The following is a 23,881-nucleotide window of genomic DNA, read 5'->3' on the forward strand; positions in this document are numbered from 1 at the left end:
AATGACTGATGGACTAAATGCGGTCTTAAATGCTGCGGTTTATTCTAACATGAAAACTGCACATTAAACAATAAAACTCCATACAGCAGATTTAAACATGATGAAGTCTGTCTGACACTGTCCTATGATGACAGAGACATGGACATCACTGAAGTCTTTGGCTAAACGAACGTAAAATGAGTGTAATTGATTTAAGACTGTCTGTGATAAATGATGATGAATTTTCTGATCAGTGATCTGAGCTGCAATATCACCAAGACAAAACAGATAACAGTAAAAAGTATTCAAAGTGTCTGTAGTTGCTTCATCATTATTTTACTGTGTGGATTATATACCATGTCAATTTAAAGTGTTAATATGATCTGGAGCAAACAGGAAAAATGACTCTGCATCACCAAACGGAGGTTACCATGACAGCGCGATGCATACAGATGTGCTGCTGTTATATTACATTATGTTACATTTTTACATTATATGGATTCGTTCGGTGATATTACGAACATACAGCTCAACAACTTCTCATTGTTAACCTCCTCCCTCAGTTTAAAAGCTATATCGCTCATAAACAACCGTTAGAACAATAATTAGTTAAAGAACGGCGCTTTTTACAGACGATTTAATCTGAAACTCTGAACATAACCTGCTCCCAACCAGGTTATGAGTTTAGCATAAGTTACCATGGTGATCTAGCCAGATTAAAAGAGAGCCACCTTTGTGACACTGAAAATCCTGGATTTAGACTCAACATAGCTCGCTAACCCATTAATCTCACTTCATAGTACACCCCTCATGTCTACTTACCTTTTTATTTTAGAAGTTTTTGTCTGAATCACACAGTCTTCACCAGCAGATGAAGTTTTCTCAGAACTCAAGGAACTTTCCATTATTACAAGCACCTTCAGGACTTTTCCAAGGTCAAGAATGAACCATCAAGAAAACTACATCTAACAGGCTGCTAAACTCAGGATTGCAAATTAGGACCAGGCAGAGGGGAAAAATAAATCACTCTTAAAATTTTGCATTTCAAAAATAAAGCTGAAATGTCAAGAATCTTGTTGAAATGGTATTTAGACTATTCCATTTCAACTTTCTCAATTATTTTGACTTAATTCTCTGTAATTGACTTTTTCAACATTGTAACTTTTATCTGAATATTACTACTTTATTTTCAGCATTTATATTGTATTCTCGATAATTTTGCTTTACTACACATTTAAACTTTAATATAAATATTTCAGCTTTATTTTTGATATTTAAACGCAGGACATTTCAATTTAAATCTCAATATTTCAGTGTTGTCAAATTTCAACTTAAATCTTGATATTTTGACATGATGCACATCTTAACTTTATTCTCAATATTTTGACTATACACTTAATATTTCAACCTACATGACATTTCAACTTAACAATGCCAACATTCTCAAATTTCCACTTGATGCACATTTCAATTTTATTCTCAATATTTCAGCTTTATTCTTGAAATTTACTTTATTCTCAGCATTCAAATTTTCTCAGTAATTTTGACATTCTTGGCATTTGGACTTTATCATCAACATTTCAATTTGAATATCAATATTTTGACTTTTTTTTTTTTTAATTCAATTGTATTCTTGTTTTACTTTCTTTTGACTTTATGCACAGCATTTCAACTTAAATCTGAGCATTTCAACCTTCTCAAAAAACAAAACTTCCTATTTTTTATACCTGGCACTAATACTGACTTTTCAGCTTTATTATCAACATTGATTTTATTCTCAAAATACAAAACCTTGCTCCTCACATCCTTTACCATTTAGCCTGGCCCTAATACTCCTCCATACAAGATAAATTCCAATTTCATTTCTATGAAAAATTTAAACTTGCAACTTTTTGTCTCTCAAAAAATATTCCATAAACCAAAACAAACCCACCTTGGAGCACCGACAGGTACCATCGATGGTCTCGTCTTCTACGTAAGAAAAGCAGCACTGATGGTGATAATAATAAAACATTTTATTTTGTATAGCACTTTTCTAAATACTCAAAGACACTTTACAAGGAGAGAGAAAGCAACAATGAAAACATGTCATGAATAAAAATAGAAACAACTTTAAAAAGAGATAATACAATGTCAGTAGAATTGTGGGTATTTCAATGAACACCATGTTAGCGAGATAACGTAACAGAACTACATACTGGATCAACTCATCAAATTGGCCGTTGAGGAAAATTCATTTCTTCTTTTGTGTTTATTTGGAGTTATCCGGCCAACTGTGGCTGGCTGCTTATTGAAACACCCTGCAGGTAGGTGTTCTCTAAATCCATCCTGGGAGCAGTGAGACGGAGGCATGACGTTTTCTACAGGAAAATCAACACTGGAGGGTGTGCTGGAGCAGAGGTGGGTGGGTGGGTGGGTGTCTGTGGGAGTCCAGAGCTGCAGACATACTGTATTTTGGCCACTGTAGCTTCCAGATGCAGCTGTGTTACAGGCTCAAAGTGAACCCAGTACTGCTGCTAAGTCACTGGTGATCATGTGAGTGAGTCGTGATGAGGGGTTGATGTAAGGCAATGTTACATCTTTACAGCCGACACAGCTCTAGATAGAGGGTGGGAGAGACAGTAATAATAATTATACTACAGCACTTGTCTTAAAGTGCTTTAAAGTGAAAAGGAACAAACATGTTAACAGTCAGTTTGGAACAAAAGGGGATGCAGACTTGTACTGTTATCTTCTAGATTTGATTCCCAGCCAACAGATTATTAAAACTACAATAACAACAAGCCACCAGTCAGATGCAAGTTTAGAAAAAAGTGAGCTTTCAGTTGTGTGTTAGAAGAAGGTAACGGCGCCACCCTGTCCTAGTCGGTGGTTGTGGCTGAGGAGCATTGAGGTCCTTTTCAACAGCAGGGCTTCAGTCTTCACAACACAGAGAGGCCAAACTGGCACCAACGTGTCAAAATGTTTTTTGTTTGTTTGTTTGTTTGTTTTGCAGAACAACAGTCAGCTGAGTTGTTTCCGTCGTGGTCCTTGCTGTCGATGCTCGGAGATGAGAGGTGTGGGCGCTGTAACGTCAGAGAGAACGGAAACGGCTTTCTGAAATAGTCATGACACCTCCTAACGCACAATATACACAATCTTCCTTCTGGAGCACTCTAAAGGGGTACGTTGAAAAAAAACAAACAAAAAAAAAAACAGAAGAAGAAAAAAAAACATTCCCCTTTATTTCCAGAGGCCTGGTTTGACAAAAGAAAAAAAAAGTTGGGTTTTATGTTCAAAAACATATCAGACTGAAGGGAGAATTTTGTCACATTTACTTTGACAACTTGGCGCCCTGGAATCCCTCGTCTTTCAGGGTTTGGAACACACTTGATAAAAATAGGCTTTCGTTTCATTTAACATATGGAAAAAGAGGGGTGGGGAGGGGAGAGACACTATTCATAAAGGGAAGGATAGATATTTTCATAACTAGAGCAGGGGAGGAGGGTGGGGAGATAAATTCTTGGTGAGAGGACAGATTAGGGGACAGACATTTTTAACTTATATCCAGTACATGGCATAGATCATACATGAGGGTCAAGGCAACACATTTTTTAAACCTAACTACTCAGTAATCAATCTCAACTAGTTCTCAATGTGCCCTTCCCCATTCCCAAACACAACGTTCCAAAGGAGGGGTGAGGCGGTAGAGGGACGTCCCGACTCCTCCCTCCTTGATGCTGGGTCCGAAAGAGGTGGAGAGGAGGAGTAGGAGGAGAAAGAAGAGGAGGAGGAGGGCGTGTGGGGATGGTGGTGGTGGACGTGACGTGAAGGGGGGCGGCTGGTCCCTGGGGGTCTCATTGATTGTAGAGGGAGCGCTGCTCCCAGGGCATGGCCTGGATGGTGCGTGGCACGGGGGAAGGCTTGAGCGTGGGCGCTCCGTTCGGATGGAGGGAGTGGCCGATGGGGTTGATGGTGGTGAGGGGCCGCTGGGGAGCCAGAGAGAAAGTGTCCTGGTGCTTCGGCTGTAAGGGGAGGAGGAGGAAGAGGAAGAGAAAAGAGCCAGAGTGAAAGAATTGGTGTGAGAGAATTGAGAGGAGAAAAGGTACAGTTAGAGTGGGACGGGAAAGAAGGGGCAGAGAGAAAAGAAAGAACAACCGAGTCAAATATCAGTGTCAGCAGAGGGACGACTTCTCAGATTGATGCACTGGTGGAGTTCAGGTGGATGAGCTAAAGAAGAGTTGGGAAAGTACACACAACCAAGGGCAACAATGAAGGTGAAGAGTTAGAGACATACAGGGAAGATGGAGAGCAGGGCTGCACACACCAGAGAAACATCTTCAGACATTTTTCTGTTGTGATGAAGATTCAAATCTTTCTGTGGGCTTGATGGCATCCACAGGTGGGGCGTTTTGTCGATGTAAATGATTACGGATATATGTCTATTTGCATAACATTGACACGTTGCTATGAACGGCTGTGCTTGGTGAAAGCATAGATTCACCTGGAGAACAAGCTGCAGAGAGCAAGCCTCGCTGCAATCAGGGACTATTTTACACTGAAAGCTGTATGCTTCACTTTACAAACTGGACATGTCTTATCACAGCGGGACAACTGTTCCACATGAGCGCTGGAAGAGAAGCACCGAGCAATCTGTCCTCCTGTCTGTAATTTCTTTAAATTAAAATAAGTTGCCAGAGATCATCTTACCTACAGATGACTAGACTGATAAAATATTATATGTCATAACTAGTTTACGCTTTAGTCAAATCCTCAAGTCAAAAAACTGACTGTCCAGTTCAGTGAAGGGTTGACACAATGATTAGTGATGAAATTAATGTTTCACAGCTCCTTTTGAATTTTAGGTCCAGTATTTTCAGGAATCTACTTTAAATTATGTCACTATTATCATTATTTTAATGTGTTTAATGTGTCTATTTTCATGATTCTGATTAAATGAAAATGAAAATTTTCTGATATTTAGTTTGATTGATTGTTATATCGAATCATAAAAAATAAATAAATTATAGTATAAATTAATAAATTAATCCTTAGATTAATTGGTTAAAAAAGGAGTATTATCACCTGGCACAGACCAAAATGTCTTGGACACAACTGGACAACCCTACAACCAATCAGAGCAACGAAACATGCATAGCATAGTTGGTAAATTAAATTGACCAAATCTTGTTAGAAGTACAACAAACACATCTCATTAACAAAAGCTTGAACTGCAGTTGTTTGTTCTTCTTTTAGGGAAAATTTAGCATCCAGATTGTTTAAATACAGAAAATATTCTCAGACTAACGGTCAGTTACCAAGTCAGTAAATTCACTGATAGCATTAAACCAGTATTCAAAGTTCAGCACAGGGTTCCTACATGTTTTCCATTTCAGATTTCAGCCCCAACTACAACTTCAACATGTGCAACACAGAGCCAAATGAATGATGAGTGTCAAAGTGTGAAAGGCAGGACAGGAAGTAGGCAGCACAGCCCCAAGTTAGTAACGTCGTACCGCCAGAGAGGACCCACAGTTCAGAAGTTCAGGGTCCAAGTTAAAAAATGACCCCAGAATGACTGGATTTTAGTCTGCTGGTTTGTTTCGCTGGGCACTGGGAGCATCAGCCTCAAACTACACTAAAAGTCACTAATCATTCCAGTGAATGTGTTGGTGTCAGGAGGCTGAGAATGCTAACAATACTAATAAGGCCTGTATTGTTTCAGTCAGTGTCTGAGCCACACTGGGAGTCAAGGGGCCTGTTAGCACTTCTCTACATGCTTTTCTCGATCGACAAAGTACAGCCTGTTGTTTAACAAGAGTCGAACTGTGGCACTGACACATATCTCTTCACTACGCTACTGACTATTTTTCCTGGAACTAAACCTCACATTTATTGACACAATATGAACATTGAGATTAGCAGATATTTAACAGATATTTTCATTATCCATTAACTGTCTGTTATTTTCTCAATTAATTGATTAGTTGTTTGGTCCATAAAATGTCAGAAAAAAGTGAAAAATGTTGATCAAAGCTCAACATGACGTCCTCAAATGCCTTGTTTTGTCCACAATGCAAAGATATTCCTTTAACTGTCAGAGAGGAGTAAAGACACCAGAAAATATTAATATTTAAGAAGCTGAAATCAGAGAATTTTGATATTCTTTATTATACAAATGGGATCATTACAGCTATCAACTATGTTGATAATCGATCAATCATTTTGGGTCTGAGACATTTTAGGATGTCATCTTGAGCTTTGAAAACACTGATCAACATTTTTCACCATTTTCTGATGTTTTATGGACCAAACAACTAATCAATTAATCAAAAATGATTGACAGATTAATTAATGATGAAATTATAGGAAAGACTTAAAACAGATCCAAGCATGTGGAACACACAGATGTACGTCCATATTATCTTTTTAAGAAAACTTGGAAAGTCCAAAACCTAAAGACTCTTCATTTACTGTCAGAAATGATCAGCAAGTCAGCAAATCTTCACACTTTAGGAGGTGAACACAGCAAATGTCTGTTTTTGATGCTTGAAAAATGACTAAAATACAACAATGATCAAAAAAGTTGGCAACTAATTTCACGCCGCCGTGCTCCACGTTTGGACCTATGTTTCAACAGACAACATAGGGACAGGATTAATTAATCAATTAATCGCTTTAGGCATTTTTTTAATTAAAAAAAAAGTAAAAATTCTGTGATTTCAGCTTCTGAAATGTGAATATTTTGGGTTTCTTTACTCCTCTCTAACAATAAATGGTATATCTTTGTGTTGTTGACGTCATCTTGGACTTTAGGAAACACTGATCAATATTTTTCACCAGTAATCAATTAATTGAGAAAATAACAATCATTAGTTGTAGCCCTAATGTCAAAACTTGTTCGGAAAGTGTTTCCATCTCCTACTATGCATCTTAACTCACTTAAAAAAGGCAAACTTATTGATTAGACGATTACAGATGTAATTTTTCAAATTTGACTGATTCCATCACTATTTTCAAACAAACTACAAAACGTGCATAAAAATACATTAAAACCCACTTCCATCAGTGTCCCAGGAATATTTGAAATGAAAACAGCAGACTAAAACCTAAAAGACTGAATAAAAAAGCTAAGACTGTGTCCCCCAGGTGTCTCTACAGACAGCAGCACTCAGACATTTTAGGTGGACCTCTCTTTATCTTAACTCACTACTAAAAACAGTTATTTGTGCTGTAAGCAGAGGCTCCCAGTGGACACGGAAAGTGTTAAATTATAAGACCCTCTCCTGATGTTAGTAGCCAGATAGGGAGAAGGCAGCTAGGCAGCTAGCCAGCAGACAGCGGGTGTGTGGCGGTTCTCTCTCCTACCATGGGGTTGGCGCTCAGCCTAGTGTATCCCGAGCTCATCTCCTTTACCTCAGGCACCAGGGGCTGGAGCAGGGAGTAGGAGGAGGACGGGGTGGCGCTGGAGGAGGAGACGTGTTTGTTGGAGGACGAGCTCCTCATGCTCTGCTGGCTGCTCTGGGAGGACACTGAGCTGGGACGGCCCTGCTGGGACACACACAAGCTCGCGCTCACTCTCAAAACAACAAAACTGCTACTGACATGCCCCTTGGAAATATAAGGTTTAGAGCTGACACTGCTGGAAAAATTGAGTTATTCACATATTCTTATTTATTTATTTTAGTTAAATGCAATTTGGGCTTTTTCGTTCGAAAACAAAATGATGTTTTATCTGTGTGAGCCAATCAGCAATTAGAAGGCACACAAGAGGACCGATCGGGTTCTGCAACTTTGTCATGTTGCTCACCGAGTGTCACACAACATGATGTTTGATGTGATTTTATTGTTTGTCTCACGAAGGACAGCAGTACAAGTTTGTTCTTGACGAATTGATCTGGCTGAGTAGTTTGTTTTAGTTATAAGCTAGCTACCATGTTAGCTAACTTTTTAATGTTAGTTTACAGCTAATGCTAACATGAAGAGACAAGCACTACACAGCAGATTCAGGGTTTTGCCTATGACTAGAATAAAGGTTATAAACTAGAAAAAACCTTGAACCTACCCTTTAGTGTTTGCCTTTTAATGTAACGTTAGCGTTAGCTGCTAGCAGGGTGGGAGATGAGCATCAGCCACCAGCCAAATGCTGGTAAAATATGAAAGCAGCTGGTAGATTTCAGAACAAAAATAATGATTTACTACTGAGTGGCAGGTGGATTTGAACATGTGTCTGTCAGTAGCTGATAGAAGCTCACATTTTTTAAGCTAATTTCCCATCTTCACTGCCAGATTAACATTAGAAAACTAGCATTTGGTAGCATGGTAGCTAATAATGAAAATAAACTCCTCAGCAAGCTCTAAAATAATTAAAAAGACTGGAGTTGCCTGGCCTTAAGTCTTAAGCCTTAAGTTTACAACTACCTCAACACTTAAGAAAACTAACTACTCTGTAATTCATGAAAACATGCTACTGAAGCATTTTCATCTCCTTGCAGTTCTTGAAAATGTCTTAAATTTAATAAATATTAAGCCTCACAAATCAAAAAGTCTATTTCAATTGATGGGGCCTTAATCATAACACAATACACAATACTAATTTCATTCATCCATCGTTGTTTCTCTCCACAATCCCCCACCCTCAAAATAAGACATATATTTTATGTCTCAGAATCAACATTTCTGAAACAAAACAAACCCTCATAAAAATGTCATACAGAACCTTGTAATTCTAAGCAGAAAGTGAGTTCTCAGAACTAGAAGGTTCTATCTACATTTGCCTTGTTCCAAAAAAACCCACTTAGAAATTTGAAAAGATTTGAATTTGTATAGAAAACATTAAGAATGAATGTCTGTCACTTGTTCCACATATTATTTTTCTTATTTGGAATGCACAAATTTCGAAGCTAAACAACTCAACACTTCTGAGAACACAGATAGAACCTTAGAATTCCAAGAGCAGGATGTAATGATTCCCCTGCGTTGATTCTGCTCCCTACCTGGTGGGGGTCAGGCACAGGCTGGCTGCTCACACCACCACCCTGACCTCCCTGGGACATGGGAGAGACGCAGTGGGAGGGCAGAGGTTCCTGCTGGCCGTGTCCTCCATGCTGCGGTTGCATCATGGAGTTAGCACTGTTCTGCTGTTGCTGTTGTTGCTGCTGTTGCTGTTGTTGCTGCTGACGGCGAGGAGTAGTGGAGAAATTGGAACGACGACCGCCGGACTGGATGGGAGGAGGGAGGAGAGCAGGAGGTGGGACAAAAACAGGAAGAAGGATTCTGTAAATCATGTGTGTTTTCATGCACACTGGGTTTGCCACATGCATGGCAGTAATGCAGACAGAATTGGTGACGAGAGTGAGATAAGGTACAGAGCTGGTGACAGATGAATGTGATGAACTGCTTTGTTTTCCACACTGAATCAGATTCTTCAAGCTTCTTGTGTCGTTCCATGTAAATGACTCGAGTCAGTTCTGTATCACAGACTCATTACCCTTCAATTCAATTTCAGTCTGCTTTATTGGAAGGACTATCTCTTCCCTGTTTCTCTTTACACCTATTAATATGAAGAGATGGAGTGGTCAAGTTGTACATACACACACACACACACACACATACATACATACATACAGACACACACAAACATTAATTCTACCAAACCTAGAGATTATAATTATAAAGACTGTCAACTCCAATGTTAACGTGAATCTGTCCATCTTTCATAACTATGACAACTGTAGAAGATGCTTGCCTTGTCAACTTATCTCATAACCTGACAACTACAGAATTTTGCTGACATGAATGTTTAACTGCTGCAGATGCTTTAAACTAAAGTCTCATCATTCTTCTATTGTGAATTCCTGGTTTTTTTTTTTAAATTATATTTTACAACCAAGGTCTTATTTTCATAGTTCCAACCATCAATCATATCTGGTGTTACATTTTACAGACCAGGTTCCCTGCCTGACATGTTTGAAACAAATCCAGTTTACAAGTTGTGTAGAACTGTTAAACTGGTTCTGTATAAATATTAAAAAGACACTTTGGGTTTAGGAAATTTTGTGCTGAAACTTGAAAAAAATTGAAGCCTCAGCTTTAAAGTATTTTACTATAGATTTCATCCCTTTTTCTTACATTTGAATTGTGGAAGGAGGGGATTTGTTTTTGACCAGAGTGGACAGACCGTTCATATGAGCATATCCATATTGTTTTAAGATTAGAGCTACAATAGGATGAGATTTTCACGCTATGATAACCATGTCACCGTTTCATAGATTAGAGTATTAAACAATTATCATTATCAGTTACAATGCCACTTGAAGATAACCTGATAGGCCAGATGGTTTATTACACAGAACCATCTGGGACGACAGCCTTAGACACTGGAAAAGGGCAGGCACTTTCAAAAATTTGCAGGTGATAAGATGAACCATCCATCTATCACGTCTAACATGGGCTAACTTTAACCAATAAGATCAACGAACCATATGATGTCGTAGGAGAGTTACCTTGCGAGGCAGCTTGATTTGCAAGATCACAAGATCAAGGTGTGGTCTGGTGTGTCTGCTTACTACCAATGGAGCTTCACACCTAAAACCATGCCTGTAGCTGCCAGCAGTCCCTCTTAGGACAGTGATTGGCTGCATTACTTCTGGTGTGGCCACAAATGGATAACATGAAGCCTAGCAAAATTAATTCTTGTGTGATCTCACTAATCCAGCTGCCTTGCAAGGTAACGTTGAAGGAGCAATATGTAACAATTTGCACATCCAAACATGAGTACAATGGTTAAAATAGCAAGTTGGAGCCATAGAACATAGATTAAAAAGGTTAAATTCTATTTAACACGCAGTCCATGGTTAAAGCAAGTCTCCTCTCCAGACTTGAGGAAGCTCAGGCAGGCTGCATGCTGAACAACAAGAGTGCAACATCATAATCTGACAGACAACTGACGGCGAGGGTGAGTCCTCCAAGTTGATCAGCTGTTTAGAACCCTGTCAGTTGTCTGTCAATGTAAAGTTCAGCCTGTTATCCTGAAAACAAAAGCCCACTGCACTGAAAATACACACTGTGGACTTTGAGTTCAGTTCCTATGCTCTGCCTGCCAGACATTAACATATTGCGCAATTCAACTGTTACGAACATTTACTCCTTAATAAGCTGATTAATGATTCGTTATGACTAAAAAACAAATTCATTCGGTGAACATTCAGCTTTAATTTTAACTCTAATTAAGGTGAAACAGGCAAAGAATATCACAAGTTAGGCTGGAATAGGAATATGCTGTCATCAGAGAAGCCTGTATTTCAACTTTGCTTGATCTCTGAAAACACATCATGGTTATTTTATATATATATATATATATATATATATATATATGTGTGTGTGTGTGTGTGTGTGTGTGTGTGTGTGTGTGTATGTATATAAAGAATAAGACTAATATGGTAGATTTCAAAGCTGCAGAAAAGCAAATATACATGGGATGGTAGCTGTCAATTTCCATACTGTATTATATGTTGTCTGCTGCAACCATATCAGACTTGAAAATTAAGATGCACTTTAGTTAGTTGTAGTTTGGATAAATTGGGAATGTTCAAACCCAATGATGACCAGTGGATTTACAGTTATGTCTACTGGTCAGGGCTGGGGTAGCCCACCAGGAACAGAAATAAGCTGCAGGGCCCCTCTGGACACGTCATATTTCTCCCATTCTTGACTTACTTTGATGAAAATGCACCAGGTAACCACCCAGTCAAGACTTTAACTGGGGGCCCCTCTTCATGATGGGGCCTCAAGATTAAGTTGTAGCTGCTATGGGTCTTTAAGTAGTTTCACAGTTGGTATTTCAGTTCTAATACTGGTGGTCAAAAAAGATAAAAATAAGACCAAAGCTGTAGGGAAATAGAACTTTCCTCACTCTGATTGATTTCTGCTTGGTTTCAAAAGTTGTTGTATGCACAAGTTTTAGATGTAATGGTCAGGCACCTGCTGTGACAGCCATCAATAGTTTGCTTTAGAAATCCAGTTTACATTGACACCAGTGCAGCACCCAGAGAGAACACCGAGGACAACTCTGTTCAAAGGCCTCATCAAAGCAGTGTGAAACCTTTATGTTGTTGGTTCCTGACCATCACATCTAAAGCTCCTGTACAAGTTGACCCTTACTCAAAGCTACAGTTCAACCTGCTGACAACGCCTCACACACAGCACACACACACATACACACACACACACATGCTCACTCACGCTCACACCAACCTGGTTTTTGGCCGCGGCGCTGCAGCGGTGCTGGGCCAGGTCCAGCATGGTTCGGTAGCTCTTAAAGCAGGACGGGCAGTTGAACCGGTTCTTATGAACCAACCCCACACACACACACAGACACATACACACACAGACACACACACATAAATTTGGATTACTATGCTTGTGAGGGAAATTCACTGAATTGTTTTCATTCCCTAATGTCTAAACCCTGACCCTTTCCCTAAACTTAGCCTAACCCTGGTCTAACCCTAACTGCACAGCATGCTTTCACTACAGAAGGGGCGGCAAACCAGTCCCTCATCAGGAGGCTTGTAAGACGGTAGCTGGAGAGAGGACAGAAGGTCAAGAAAAAATGTGCTACATCTTGCATGCACACACTTCATCAAAGCAAGTAATAGAAAATATGCCCTACCACACATGCATATCCACACACACAGAGTCACACAGCAGTGTTTCTCCTATATCGGGCTGTCTGTGGCACTCACACACCCAGACACCCACAGACAGACACAGAGAGAGACACAGACAGACACTCACACAGAACAGCATTATAATGAAGTGTAGTGTAATTTAAACTAGTCGACTAGTGTAAAAATAAGAAATTACTCAGACAGCAGTTAAAATTTAGCACAATTTATTAATTGATAACGTTAAACCTTGTCCTCCAAAATACTGCGTATTAAGTGTCATTTGAAGCCGTTAATCACATTCTTCAGTGACCAAATCGTATTTTCAATGTTGCTAAAATGTGTGACACTTTCCACTGTGTTCTAAAAATTGCAATTTATCCTCCAAAACATGACAACAACTCACTAAATGCTCCAACTTTTCAGACCAAACAGGATCAGTGTGTCTGTGGGTAAACAACATTGTTCACCCGGCATTGTCGTTAGCTGCCAGCCTGACACACAGTGTCAGCAGTGCTAGCAGCAGCAGCCTGCTCTGCTTGCAGGTTAAAGTTTATTCTGTCACAGCCTACATTCAAACTTATTATCATTTTCTAGACCAAAACATGTCCTATCGGGGGCATTCACGCTGGGCTGCTGTCTGCCAGAGCTGCAGCATCAGCTAGAGGCAACAGTTAACTGGCATTGTACATAAATTAAACATTGATAAACAGTTTGACTGACTAGTATCTCTGGTGTCGACTAGAGAGGGTGGCGACATTTAATCATATGGTGGACTAGTCATGCACATCCCTAATGATGATCTGAGCCGCAGAAGTATCTCAACTGTAGATCATGTTGAATCAGTTTATGGAGATTAAAGAAAAAAAAGAACCATAAGTGCCTGCAATAACTCCTTCCACTTGGCAACTTTATCGAGACCCCTTGGATGAGATTAATAGTAAACAGAATTCATCTGGAGGAGTGTAGTTAACATGTGATGCTCCTCATTAGTGTAGTGACCAAGTCACTCTGAACAGTACTTGAAACAGTGCAAAATGACTACAGGTGGTATGTAACAGACAACACCAGGCCATCAAATCAGTTCTATAAAGGCAGCTTGGATACACATAGTATCTTACTTGTAGCTCACATTACAACACTAAGCTTGCAGGGTCTCCAAATGTCTTTAAGCTCGTCAGTCTCTTCTTCATACAGGCAGGCTTACAGTTAGAACCAAGTATCCGTGTGTCTGCTCAGGAGGGATTTACATGTTTGGTAACAGCTACATATATAAGGAGCTCTTATTAATATGGTGATTGAGTGGAAACTGCTGTGGTTGGTTTGTTTGTTTTGTTATGTATCATTACATGAATGCTGTTATATTAATTACCATCTTGATTTTGATTACATACACAGATGAGCCTCACACTTTAGGGAAACACTGCACGCACGCACACACACACACACACACACACACACACACACTCAACGAAGAGCAGAACACAGCATAAAAGCAGCCACAGCAAAGACTCATCAGACTGTAGCTGAGTCAAGGTGTTAGTTCATAACACACCATCACTTCTCCACACAGACCCTCACAGCATCACACACAGGTCAATTACAGTGTTACCTTAGTGGTATTAATAATGGATTTTTAGTGTATGAAGTTCTAAAGTTCTCAGAGAACCTTTATAGATTCATAGTACTTAACAGTGAAGCTATAGGAATGAGATGCCAAAGTTCAGTAAATTACTTTGCCCCTTGAATGGGGCTTGGGAATCAATATCGATGTCTGTAGTTTGGAACAATTGACCTGTTGGAAAACCCCTCCTGCAAACAGCAACTGTACCTAGGGAGTCTGGATGATGGTGTCTTTTTAGTAGTCTTTCAAAAGTGTAAAACAGAAGAATGCACTTGTGAGGAATGGATTAAATCTGGTCTTTATCTGCTTTATCTGTAGTAACGTTACGTCCGGTCAATCTTGTTAGATGCCACTGTATCTAATGTATGTGTTTGTTATGCGGGGGGTTTCAGGAGGAGGATGTGGGCTGGTGCAGAATCAAATTGGGCAAATGATGACGCATCTTTCCTTGGCTTACCTCCTGAGGTCTAAGCCGGGTTAGCTTAGCCTTAGCTATTATCATGGCTTTCTCTGTGGTCCAGCTGAGTGACGGTCTCAAGGTCTGTTAAACTAATCTAACCCCTGTGCTTCCTTTTCCTGCATTAATGAGTATATTTCTGTCTTCTATCATATACACCTCATTTTTGTATTGACCAATGTTTGCTGAGATGAAAGCTGACTTCAGCCTCAGCCTTTAGTACTAACATTATATTATGTATGCAGCTGTTAAGTAACGTTACATATACACTTTGACAGGTTTCTTGTTTTAAAATGTATCAGATTGAAACATTAACAAGCCAGCTGGAGACTGATTTTTCAGCTGACTCAAGGAGTTCAAGCATTAGCTTAGATTAGCCAGTTACACTGCTGCAGTGTGGTGAAGCCACGTTTGATTAATTCTCTGTGGAATCAAAGATCTTGTGTTTCAACAAATACTCCCAATTATTGATGTTGAATCTGCCACCGTTTGCACATAGGCCACTTACAGTGCTGTGTGTGAATGGAAAGCTTGACAGGCATAGCAACAGTAACTAAGGTGGATGGGGCTTTTGCTGCACACATTCCTGTGAGATTTTGGTAGTGGAATCTGCTGGGAATAATCAGTATAAGAGCCATCAAACCAGGACAAACAGATGGAAAATAGCTCGCTAACAATAAAGTAATGTAAGAGTAAAGTAACTTAAGAAGTAGCTTTTTTGCATTTTGAGGTTTCTAGAAAAAACTGAGAACTTATTTAGTTTGGTGCAGAGTTTAACTTGTGGACGGTGGGAGTTTAACTTTAATTTAACTGTTGTAAATATAGATGGTGCTTGTGTTTGATAGTGATAGGAAAGAAATTTAGCTTGTGTCTCTTCCAGTTCTTTCTGTGATTGGCCTTTGCTCAGTCAGACTGTACTCAGTCTCTGACGTTACAGAGCTGAGCGGAGGAAGCAGACCAGGTGAGCAGAATGCTGCAGGGGCAGAACAGTCTAATATTAACCTGAACATTAAAGTTTAAAATGCTGCCGCTGTAGCCTTCTCTACTGCCACTCAAGAAGTTCTGTGCCTCCTGCAGGCTAAAGCACACGGCCCCCCGCCTTCTCCATTAATGCAGCTACATGTCAGACCTGGAGACGTGGTGTGCTGCACCGTGAGAAAGCAGAGTTCTCTAACACAGTGCTGGAAGCTGAAAGTGCCATTATGTGGCACTAAAAGACCAGACTGATGACCTTATTCATTAAATGATTGGGGGAAAGCTGTGATTAAAGCAGGTGAATTTAAGTAGATGCAACAACTTCAGTGGAGTTGCAAACAACATGAGGGTTGAGTTGAGGACAACTTTTGTTGACAACGGCACTGTGTTAAAAATCCCAAAAGCTTTGAGTGCAAGTGGGTGGCAAATTGTGACAGGCATTAGGCCCTCCTACTGATTCTCCTTGCTGGCAGGTAAAAAGAGGCACCTGTTTGTCTAGTTCTGAATCAGGACCTCCAATATTTGGATCACGTAGCTTGTGAAAAACAAGGTGACAAGGTGATTTTGGAGCTATTAACAAATCCAGTGAAATACGGGTAGTTAGCAAGCTGCCATTGTTGCTGTGGCGTCTCCCTACGGTATGAGCACGAATTCATGCAAGTGATAAAAAGACGTTTACAATTTTCTACTTTTACCTTTACTTTTTATGTAAAGTTACTTTGACAACAATGTATAGGAAGTCTAAAAGAATCTGTGCAGATCGGCTGCTCCAACAGTTGTGGCGAACTTCAACTCTGGGGAAAAAAAGGGAATGCAAAATACACTAAAACCTTTATTTCATGAAGAGTGCTGCTGTCTGACACTACAGAGACTCACTGAGTAAACAGAGGACCACGATGTTCAAGAATATTAACAGAAAGGAACTTTGTTCCTGAAGATCTTGAGTGCCTGATGAAGAACGTGAATTCATATATATTTTTTATATGTATTACACAGTACTTAATCACTTAAATGTGGCATAGGTGGTCCATTTTTTCTCTTCTCCATTACTTGTTTCTGGCTGTTGTCATGACCAAAGTCTAACTGCTGTGTAAAATTTGAAGAATGTTAATATTGACTAAAATTAACCTTCACCAGTTTCTGAGGCTGCTGTTTAACATCGTCAATCCAATTATCTATCCGTCACTGTCAGCAGGAAACAGCAGACAGTGCCTAGAAAGGAACCCTAGACTTGTGAGATCTTGTAAGAGTGAATAATTTAACCAAAACTGTGAAAAATCTTGCATGAATCTTGCAAATTTTGGGTTCCCTTCTAGACACGACCAGCAGACACAGAGTGATGGACACGCTGTGCCACCGCAATAATGGCAGTGTCATACACAAAGCAGTTGCAGGACTCATCTATAGCTTTTATTTCAATGTGTCTGATACATATTTAATCAACATTTTAAGTAAACATAAGTATCAGACTTTCATGGAGTGTTAAGTGTCCCACCATATAAACACTGAAGAGCTGAGACATTTGTTCTGACATGCAGAATAGACACTTTTTCAACACTTTTTGCCACTATTTCCTCCTGTTTGATTAATCTTTGATAAAACTACAATGGGCAGCTGTTTTAGGAAAGCCTTTTGAAAAATGAAACTACATATTTGTTAGCTGTTTATGAGACTTTTTTTTCCCCACAGCTAATGCAGTTGTTAAATTCCAGAATTCAATCAACAACTACCAGACATACGCAGTAATAACGGCATATGCAGAGGTGTGGTGCTATTTGTTTAAGTACCAGAGAGCACCTATGGTACATGTGAAAGCAGATGCATGCTTTGTTGTGGCTAAACTCATGTCATTTAACCACTGTCCGAGGGAGACGGACTGAGAGGGAGGTCAGACGTCAGATGTGTGCATGTAAGCAGACTCTAATTGTTATTCTAAGTGTCTGACAACATTATGGAAGGGATTCCTACAGAGATAGACTCTAAATGCAAATTTAACATGTCGGAATTAAGCCCTGCAGCGCTCCTCTCAGTACTATGGATAGCACCACTCAACCAGACTGGCTTATTACTGTAATTCTTGCGAATCGCTATTCAGTTCAGCTCCATGTGCTAGGGTTGTCATGATACCAGAATTTTGAACTTTCAATACCACGACAAAGGGGTACACCAAACTGTATCCCCTTTTCTTTCTTTAAATGAGCAACCTACACAGGGTCCTGATACAGAGAATGTTGCTGAAAAACATCTGGTTTTGCTGCAAGCCAAATTTCAGGCAGGACAATAACGACTGAGCTGATCTAAGGTCTGACTTCGATCATTTCTTTTCATAGCTTTGGTACTTTTGATACTATCAAATGTTAGTATTATACTGTTTTAAACAAGGTGGGATTGAAAAGTATTGAAAGTATCGATACTTTTGACAAGCTTCCTATGTACAGTGGGCAGCAAACTTCAATACTGACTAGAAAATAATCACAGGTAATTCACAGATTTCTTTTAAATGTGTTACTTTTATTTTAGATATTTTAAATGGTCTGTTTGGCATGTTTGGTCATTTCATCTGCTGAACAACTACAAGATACCGGCAAAATACACAGTATGCCAGCTAACATTAACCCTGGTGAACGTACTTAGAACTGTTAAGTGATTTCACTGGTTTGTATAATTTCAGACCTATTAACTACAGTTATTACATCCAATTGAGATGACAAAAATTTCTAAATAGAAGATATGGGAAAATGGGAGTCTTTATAGAGGAAGAGCTAATTGGGGCCAGGAGCACAGATTTTGCACCTTTGCTACAAACTTGTGATAACTGTGTAAATCACATTAATTTATGTAGCAGAAAACATCCAAAGTTTAATACTTTATAACCTTTCTTTCAAATAATCAAATCTGAAAGCTCTCACATGTTTTGCTGCAAAATGACCCTCACAGAAATGTCATATTAGAAAATAGTAATGCAGCCTGACACACACCACCATGGGCCTCAACCACTCTTTTCACAGCATTATCTCACACACACCCACCTGGTTGGATGCAGCAGCGGTGCAGCGGTGCTGGGCCAGCTCCAGCATGGTCCTGTAGCTCTTGCAGCAGGAGGGACAATCGAAGCGGTTTGGCCCGTCATCGTGGATCCTCTGGTGGTTGCGGAGATACCGGGCTAAGCGGAAGGCCTTCCCACACAGGTCGCACATGTAGCGCTTCTGACCGTGGATTCGCATGTGGTTGCGCAGGGACATGTAGTTGGTGTAGGGCTTGCTACAAAAGTCGCACCTGAGATTTGGGATCAGTGTGGTTGGGTTAGAAATGAAAAAAATACATGACTTTCAGACATTTGATATCAGTGAGTGAGATGTATGAGCTCTGTGTCTTATTTGACATTTTGTCATCATTACTGACATTGAAAGAAACAGTTCACCCCCAAATCAAAAATACAAGGTTTCACCTTGCCTCAGGTGCCTCTGTAGAGATGTCTGTCTTCTCTCCCATATAGTGAGACTAAATGGCGTGTGGCTTGTGGTGCTCACAGCCCCAAAAAATATATTTTATTTTATTTTATATATATTTTATTAGACAGAAGGCAGACATCTCTACATCTGATATCTCCCAAAACTCTGTAGCTCACACCAAACTGTATAGATTGATAAATACCACTAGGGATATTTTTGATTTTGGGGTGACCTGTCCCTTTAACTAAAATCATTTAATAACTGGAATGCAGGAAAATCATAACCATCAATCTAAAAAGAGTGTATTACCTGAAGTCCCCGGTCTTGTGTGTGAGCTTGTGGTTGAGAAGGGAGCTGGCGTGTTTGTAGGCGCAGCTGCACAGGTCGCAGACATACGGCCTCTCATCCGACTCCATGTCATCTGATGCCGTTGTTGCTGATGCCGGTGCCGGCGCTGGTGCCCGGGACTCCATGGAGAGACTGGAGCTGGAGAGTGACGCAGAAGAGAGGCTGGAACTGGAGAGCGTTGCTGAGGATGATGGGAGCTGATCACACCAGCTGATGGTCGAACTCGGCTGTCACAGAAGGGAGGAACAAATTAAAGCAGAGTACAACTTCAGATATACATAGATCAACAAGTGTGTGTGTAGAGACTGAACTAATAATCTCTTGACTATTTTAGCATTTTCCCTGTAACGAGCAATTTGATTTGAGAAGTGGTTTTGTCTTATCCCATTTAGATGGGGAACAAAATTTTTGAAATGCTTCAATATAATAAGGTTGCTGCTAACAGAGTAGACACACTGGGTGAAAATTCCACATTGGTTTGGGATTGATGTGAGCACATTCTTGACTGGAAGAAATGTCTTTAGACTGTTTCATAAATGATGGGCACATCATCCCATCAAGTCCTGCTATGGTGAGCAGGTTTGTGTTGTACAGTGATTAAAGTCCAACTAAAACATAAAAACATTCACACTGGTCAGTCCCTCCACGAAGTTGTGATCTTGCGATTGCAACAGTTAACACAAATTTGATCAATCCCTGTGAACTCGGAGACCTTGTCATAACATCATACAAGTATGTCTCAATGAACCGACTCAATGTTTTATTTTATGACTCACTTTTTTTTCACATTTATATTTTTTTATTTTGTCCCAGATAATTTCGTGCTGTTTGACAGAGTTTGAGCCTTGAGTCTTTGTGGGGTTAGGGTTAGGCATGTAATAGCTTCGTACCTAGTCAAAAAGAAAGCACTGTCTGACACTTAAGACATTGTCAGGTGAAAACAAGCAGTTAAGTAAAGGAGGGTCAGCACCACAGACACCAACTATGCCCACATAATAGATCTGCAGAACTGAGACCCAAAGCCAGCCTGTACCAGCGTATTTAAAACCAATCCGAGCAAACCTGAACGATGCTGCTAAATGTGAGAACCAAAGCTTTATTAAAAATTAATCTAGTTCTGACAGTTAGCTAGCCAGGCTAATGCAACACATTGGCAACACACTTTTGTCTTTTACCCCTTCTCGAGGATGACAAGTATCTACTTGCAGCATTTGACACTTATGGACCTGGATGATAGGCCTGGTCACAGTGACAGAGAACAAGTCATAAACTATGTTTGAAAATAACCAAACAAGCCTGAGCTGTAAGCTTTACACAATGGGCAGAAACAGAACTCTAGACTACATCACCATGAGCAGAGTTACATGTGTGAACACAAACGTCTCCCTGCCCAGCTTTGAAACGTCTGCAGAAAAATACGTTCTCATTAATAGTACAACTTGTTTATAAGCTTTGTTTACAATACTGACTCATTGCTCAATGTAAAAAAATGATAATAAAGTAATCATCTGCATCACTTTGGCAGCACAGACTTCTGGGTTACTTTATTAGTACACTGATACAATCTAACCAACTACAACGTTGATATATTTGAAGTGAAACTTCTCTGAGAGTGACGATGTATTTGATGCATGCAGCTTCTTTAGAATGCCTATGTGTGGTTGCAATGTATTGAGCTTTCTTGGCCACAGATTAGACTACTGGAACTGTATAAAATATATTTAAAAAGACAGTTAAAATGTTATGCATGAATGTATGGTACTACACCTATGAAGAGCCTTATTGATCAACATCTTGTTTTCTAAAACCCCCCTCAAAAGAACCTGCTAAACCATTCACCTGCCACTGTGAAAAAAGGTATCTTTTTTTTTTTTAGACATCAACTCTGAAAGAGCTGAGATGGGACAGACTGTGCACACACCAACTGTTATCCTGGAGCTATTGTCTGCATCTCATAGGCTCAGACAAAAACAGAATGACCATCAATGATGTTAAATCACTGTGAAGATGCAGAACATCGCTTAGGGAGACTGACAGGAGAACCATCAGGCGAGTGACCAGGTGTAACTAGGTGCTGCCAGTCCTTATTCATCACAGAGAGCACCAAATGTTGTTTTCATATGAGTTGCAAAATTGGAGATGCCAGCTGCAGAGATGTCTGCCTTCTTTCAAAAACACATTTGAAAAACTCTTTCCACAAATCAAGACATAATCCACAGATCTTGTTCCAAGCAGCTTCATGTTTTCTTTCCAATGTCTGCAACCTGTATCACTGTGCAGGGGCAGCATGCATCCACTGATGAAAGGCTCGAGCTTGTGACAGTGCTGGATGTAAACATTAATGTCTTTCTCCTCGGGACGGCATGTGTATACTCTCCACGAATAGACACATGTTTCTTTTTTTGCCATGATATGTTTGGTGGACCATACAAAGAAAATAGTTCCTACATGAAACTGCTAACAAGGTCTGTGAATTATCTTGAGTGGCGGGGTCACTTTGTATTTTATATTTCTTAATTCTTATACAGATTTTTTTTTCTATTTTATCTTCATTTTGTATTACATTATTACTCACCCCTTTTTCTACCTGTACTTTTTGGGCTGCAACTTGTGGATTTCCCTAGTGTGGGGTCAATACAATTTATCTTATGATCACTGGAAAGATACATTGCTGTTAATAAATATTTTTTGTATATTTTCTATTCTGTGCTTTGAGATCCACAAGTGTCATCTAGCTCCATTATATTCAATAGAAAGCAGACATTTCAACAGCAGATATCTCAAAAACTCTGCAACTCACTTTGGATGGATAAATAGCACTACAGGCCAGAGAAAATTATTTATGGCTGATTTTTTTAAGTGAACTGTCCCTTTAGCTTTCATGCGTGTGATCGAAATGGATAGTTAATATAAAAGTGGTTTACATTCAAATTGTAGAAAAGTGTTGAAACACATAAATGAATGCGTGTGTGGATGATGTGAGGGCTGAAGAGGACCATGAATGAACCGTACAGTCTGGCATCACAAAGAGGTCTTTCAAAGTCCTCCGCGGGGCGTCTTCCGCTCCCGTTTCCTGTGGGACAGCCTGGTCGTGTTTACTTTGCGCTGTCCGCTAACAATATCGCAGGCCTCGTGAGTGCACATATGCGTTAAAAGCTCTTATTTGTCCCGTATGGTCCCCGGTGTCGGAGCAGACCTCTCAAAGCACCGTTTGAACCGCGGCTCGAGCCAAAAGAAGCTCGCTGCCTTGTTGTGCGCTCAGCTCTGTTAGCTGACGGCAGCAGTGTTGTCTGCTATTAGCATTAGCTCGGTGATGCTTACATACATTTACATGCATTTTCTTAACCCGTTAGCATCTATATCTAACACAGCACTCTCACAGTGCAGGTGTTACACGCCCAAATTCACCAAACCCCGTACAGAAGGTAAAATATACAGTATACAGCAGCTAATAACAGCTAGCCACTTAGCTCGGCAGCTAAGAGTCAAACTAGGCCGTGCGCCGCTCAGCATGACGGTAGCAGCAAGCTAACGAAGCTGTTGTGTGAAACAACCTGCAGCTTTACATCACCCAGTGTATCTAAACTGTGTTCAACTCAACGCTCAACCAACAACGCTGTGTAAAAAGATACACTGCCCAGTGCTTAGCTGGTAAAATGTAGCTCCGTTAGCCGTGTGATATAGCTATGTGTTGGCTATGCTCGCTAGCTGACGGTGGTGGCAGCTGCCTTTCTTACTCCGGAGTCGTTCGGATCCTTTTTCCAGAACAATTGAGAGCAGTGGCCGAAAGACTCTGTGGATGTCACATAATTCACTCCGTTTCTGTCTTGAAAGTCTCCGTGTGTGCTGCCCGTGTTTGTCCTGGCATACATCGTCGCTTTTCAGATTCTTCGACTTTTTCTGGCTGAAAAGAAATAGGGCCGCTTTGTAGGGATCTTCTTCCGAAAAGAAAAATATTTCTTCTGTGAAATGAGCGTTTTGGCGGCGGACATATCGACGCATGCGGGGCAATACTGCCACCTACTGGACTGGAGTGTGACAACACACAGTGTGTGTGTGATGAACGCAAAGATTATGGGTCCCTGGAAAACTTCATTCATATGACAGAAAAAACCCCAACGGCATTTGTTCAGTCAGTTACAACCAATCCAGATAATACCACAACACCCACATTACAAAATATTACAGTAAACATATTCATTTCTTACATGAAAAGTGCAGTTATAAATTCCTGAGGCAACACCTGGTAAATACAATGTATCCTGGACTATGTAAGAGGATATTTAGACTCAAAGACTATGGAAAAACGATAATGTAGGATATTAGAACTTAATTCTTAAAATACAATCTCTCCTAAAAAAACATAAATTAAATTTATCCTTCAAATGAATTCCTCAAA

The 23,881-nt window shown here is 40.0% G+C and overlaps 1 protein-coding gene across 4 annotated transcripts; it reads right to left on the reverse strand.

Annotated features, from left to right (window-relative positions):
* Window positions 1-1,973: 1,973 nt before the first annotated feature.
* Window positions 1,974-23,440, reverse strand: LOC146310301 (uncharacterized). 4 transcript variants are annotated; one of them, XM_084745009.1, is made up of 7 exons: window positions 23,220-23,440; window positions 19,444-19,709; window positions 18,712-18,958; window positions 12,214-12,303; window positions 8,955-9,179; window positions 7,327-7,506; window positions 1,974-3,983 (listed from the first exon to the last, which is right to left on the reverse strand). In XM_084745009.1, exons 1-7 carry the CDS (start codon window positions 23,352-23,354, stop codon window positions 3,816-3,818), a joined length of 1,311 nt encoding a protein of 436 aa, XP_084601135.1. In that variant the 5' UTR covers window positions 23,355-23,440; the 3' UTR covers window positions 1,974-3,815. The 4 variants fall into 4 exon arrangements, with proteins under 4 accessions (XP_084601135.1, XP_084601136.1, XP_084601134.1 ...); XM_084745010.1 differs by having other exon boundaries at window positions 7,375-7,509; XM_084745008.1 differs by having other exon boundaries at window positions 7,327-7,509.
* Window positions 23,441-23,881: the final 441 nt, after the last annotated feature.

Source organism: Lutjanus erythropterus, chromosome 19 (genome assembly GCF_056507025.1).
Source record: "Lutjanus erythropterus isolate fLutEry1 chromosome 19, fLutEry1.hap2, whole genome shotgun sequence".
NCBI lineage: Eukaryota > Metazoa > Chordata > Actinopteri > Lutjaniformes > Lutjanidae > Lutjanus > Lutjanus erythropterus.

Coding starts and splice junctions, on each gene's coding strand:
- LOC146310301 (XM_084745008.1), bottom strand. CDS start 23,354: ATGTATGCCAGGACAAACACGGGCAGCACACACGGAGACTTTCAAGAC. Junction 18,959..19,443: donor CACAAGACCGGGGACTTCAG/GTAATACACTCT, acceptor CCCAAATCTCAG/GTGCGACTTTTGTAGCAAGC. Junction 3,984..7,326: donor GGCTGAGCGCCAACCCCATG/GTAGGAGAGAGA, acceptor CTCCCCTTACAG/CCGAAGCACCAGGACACTTT.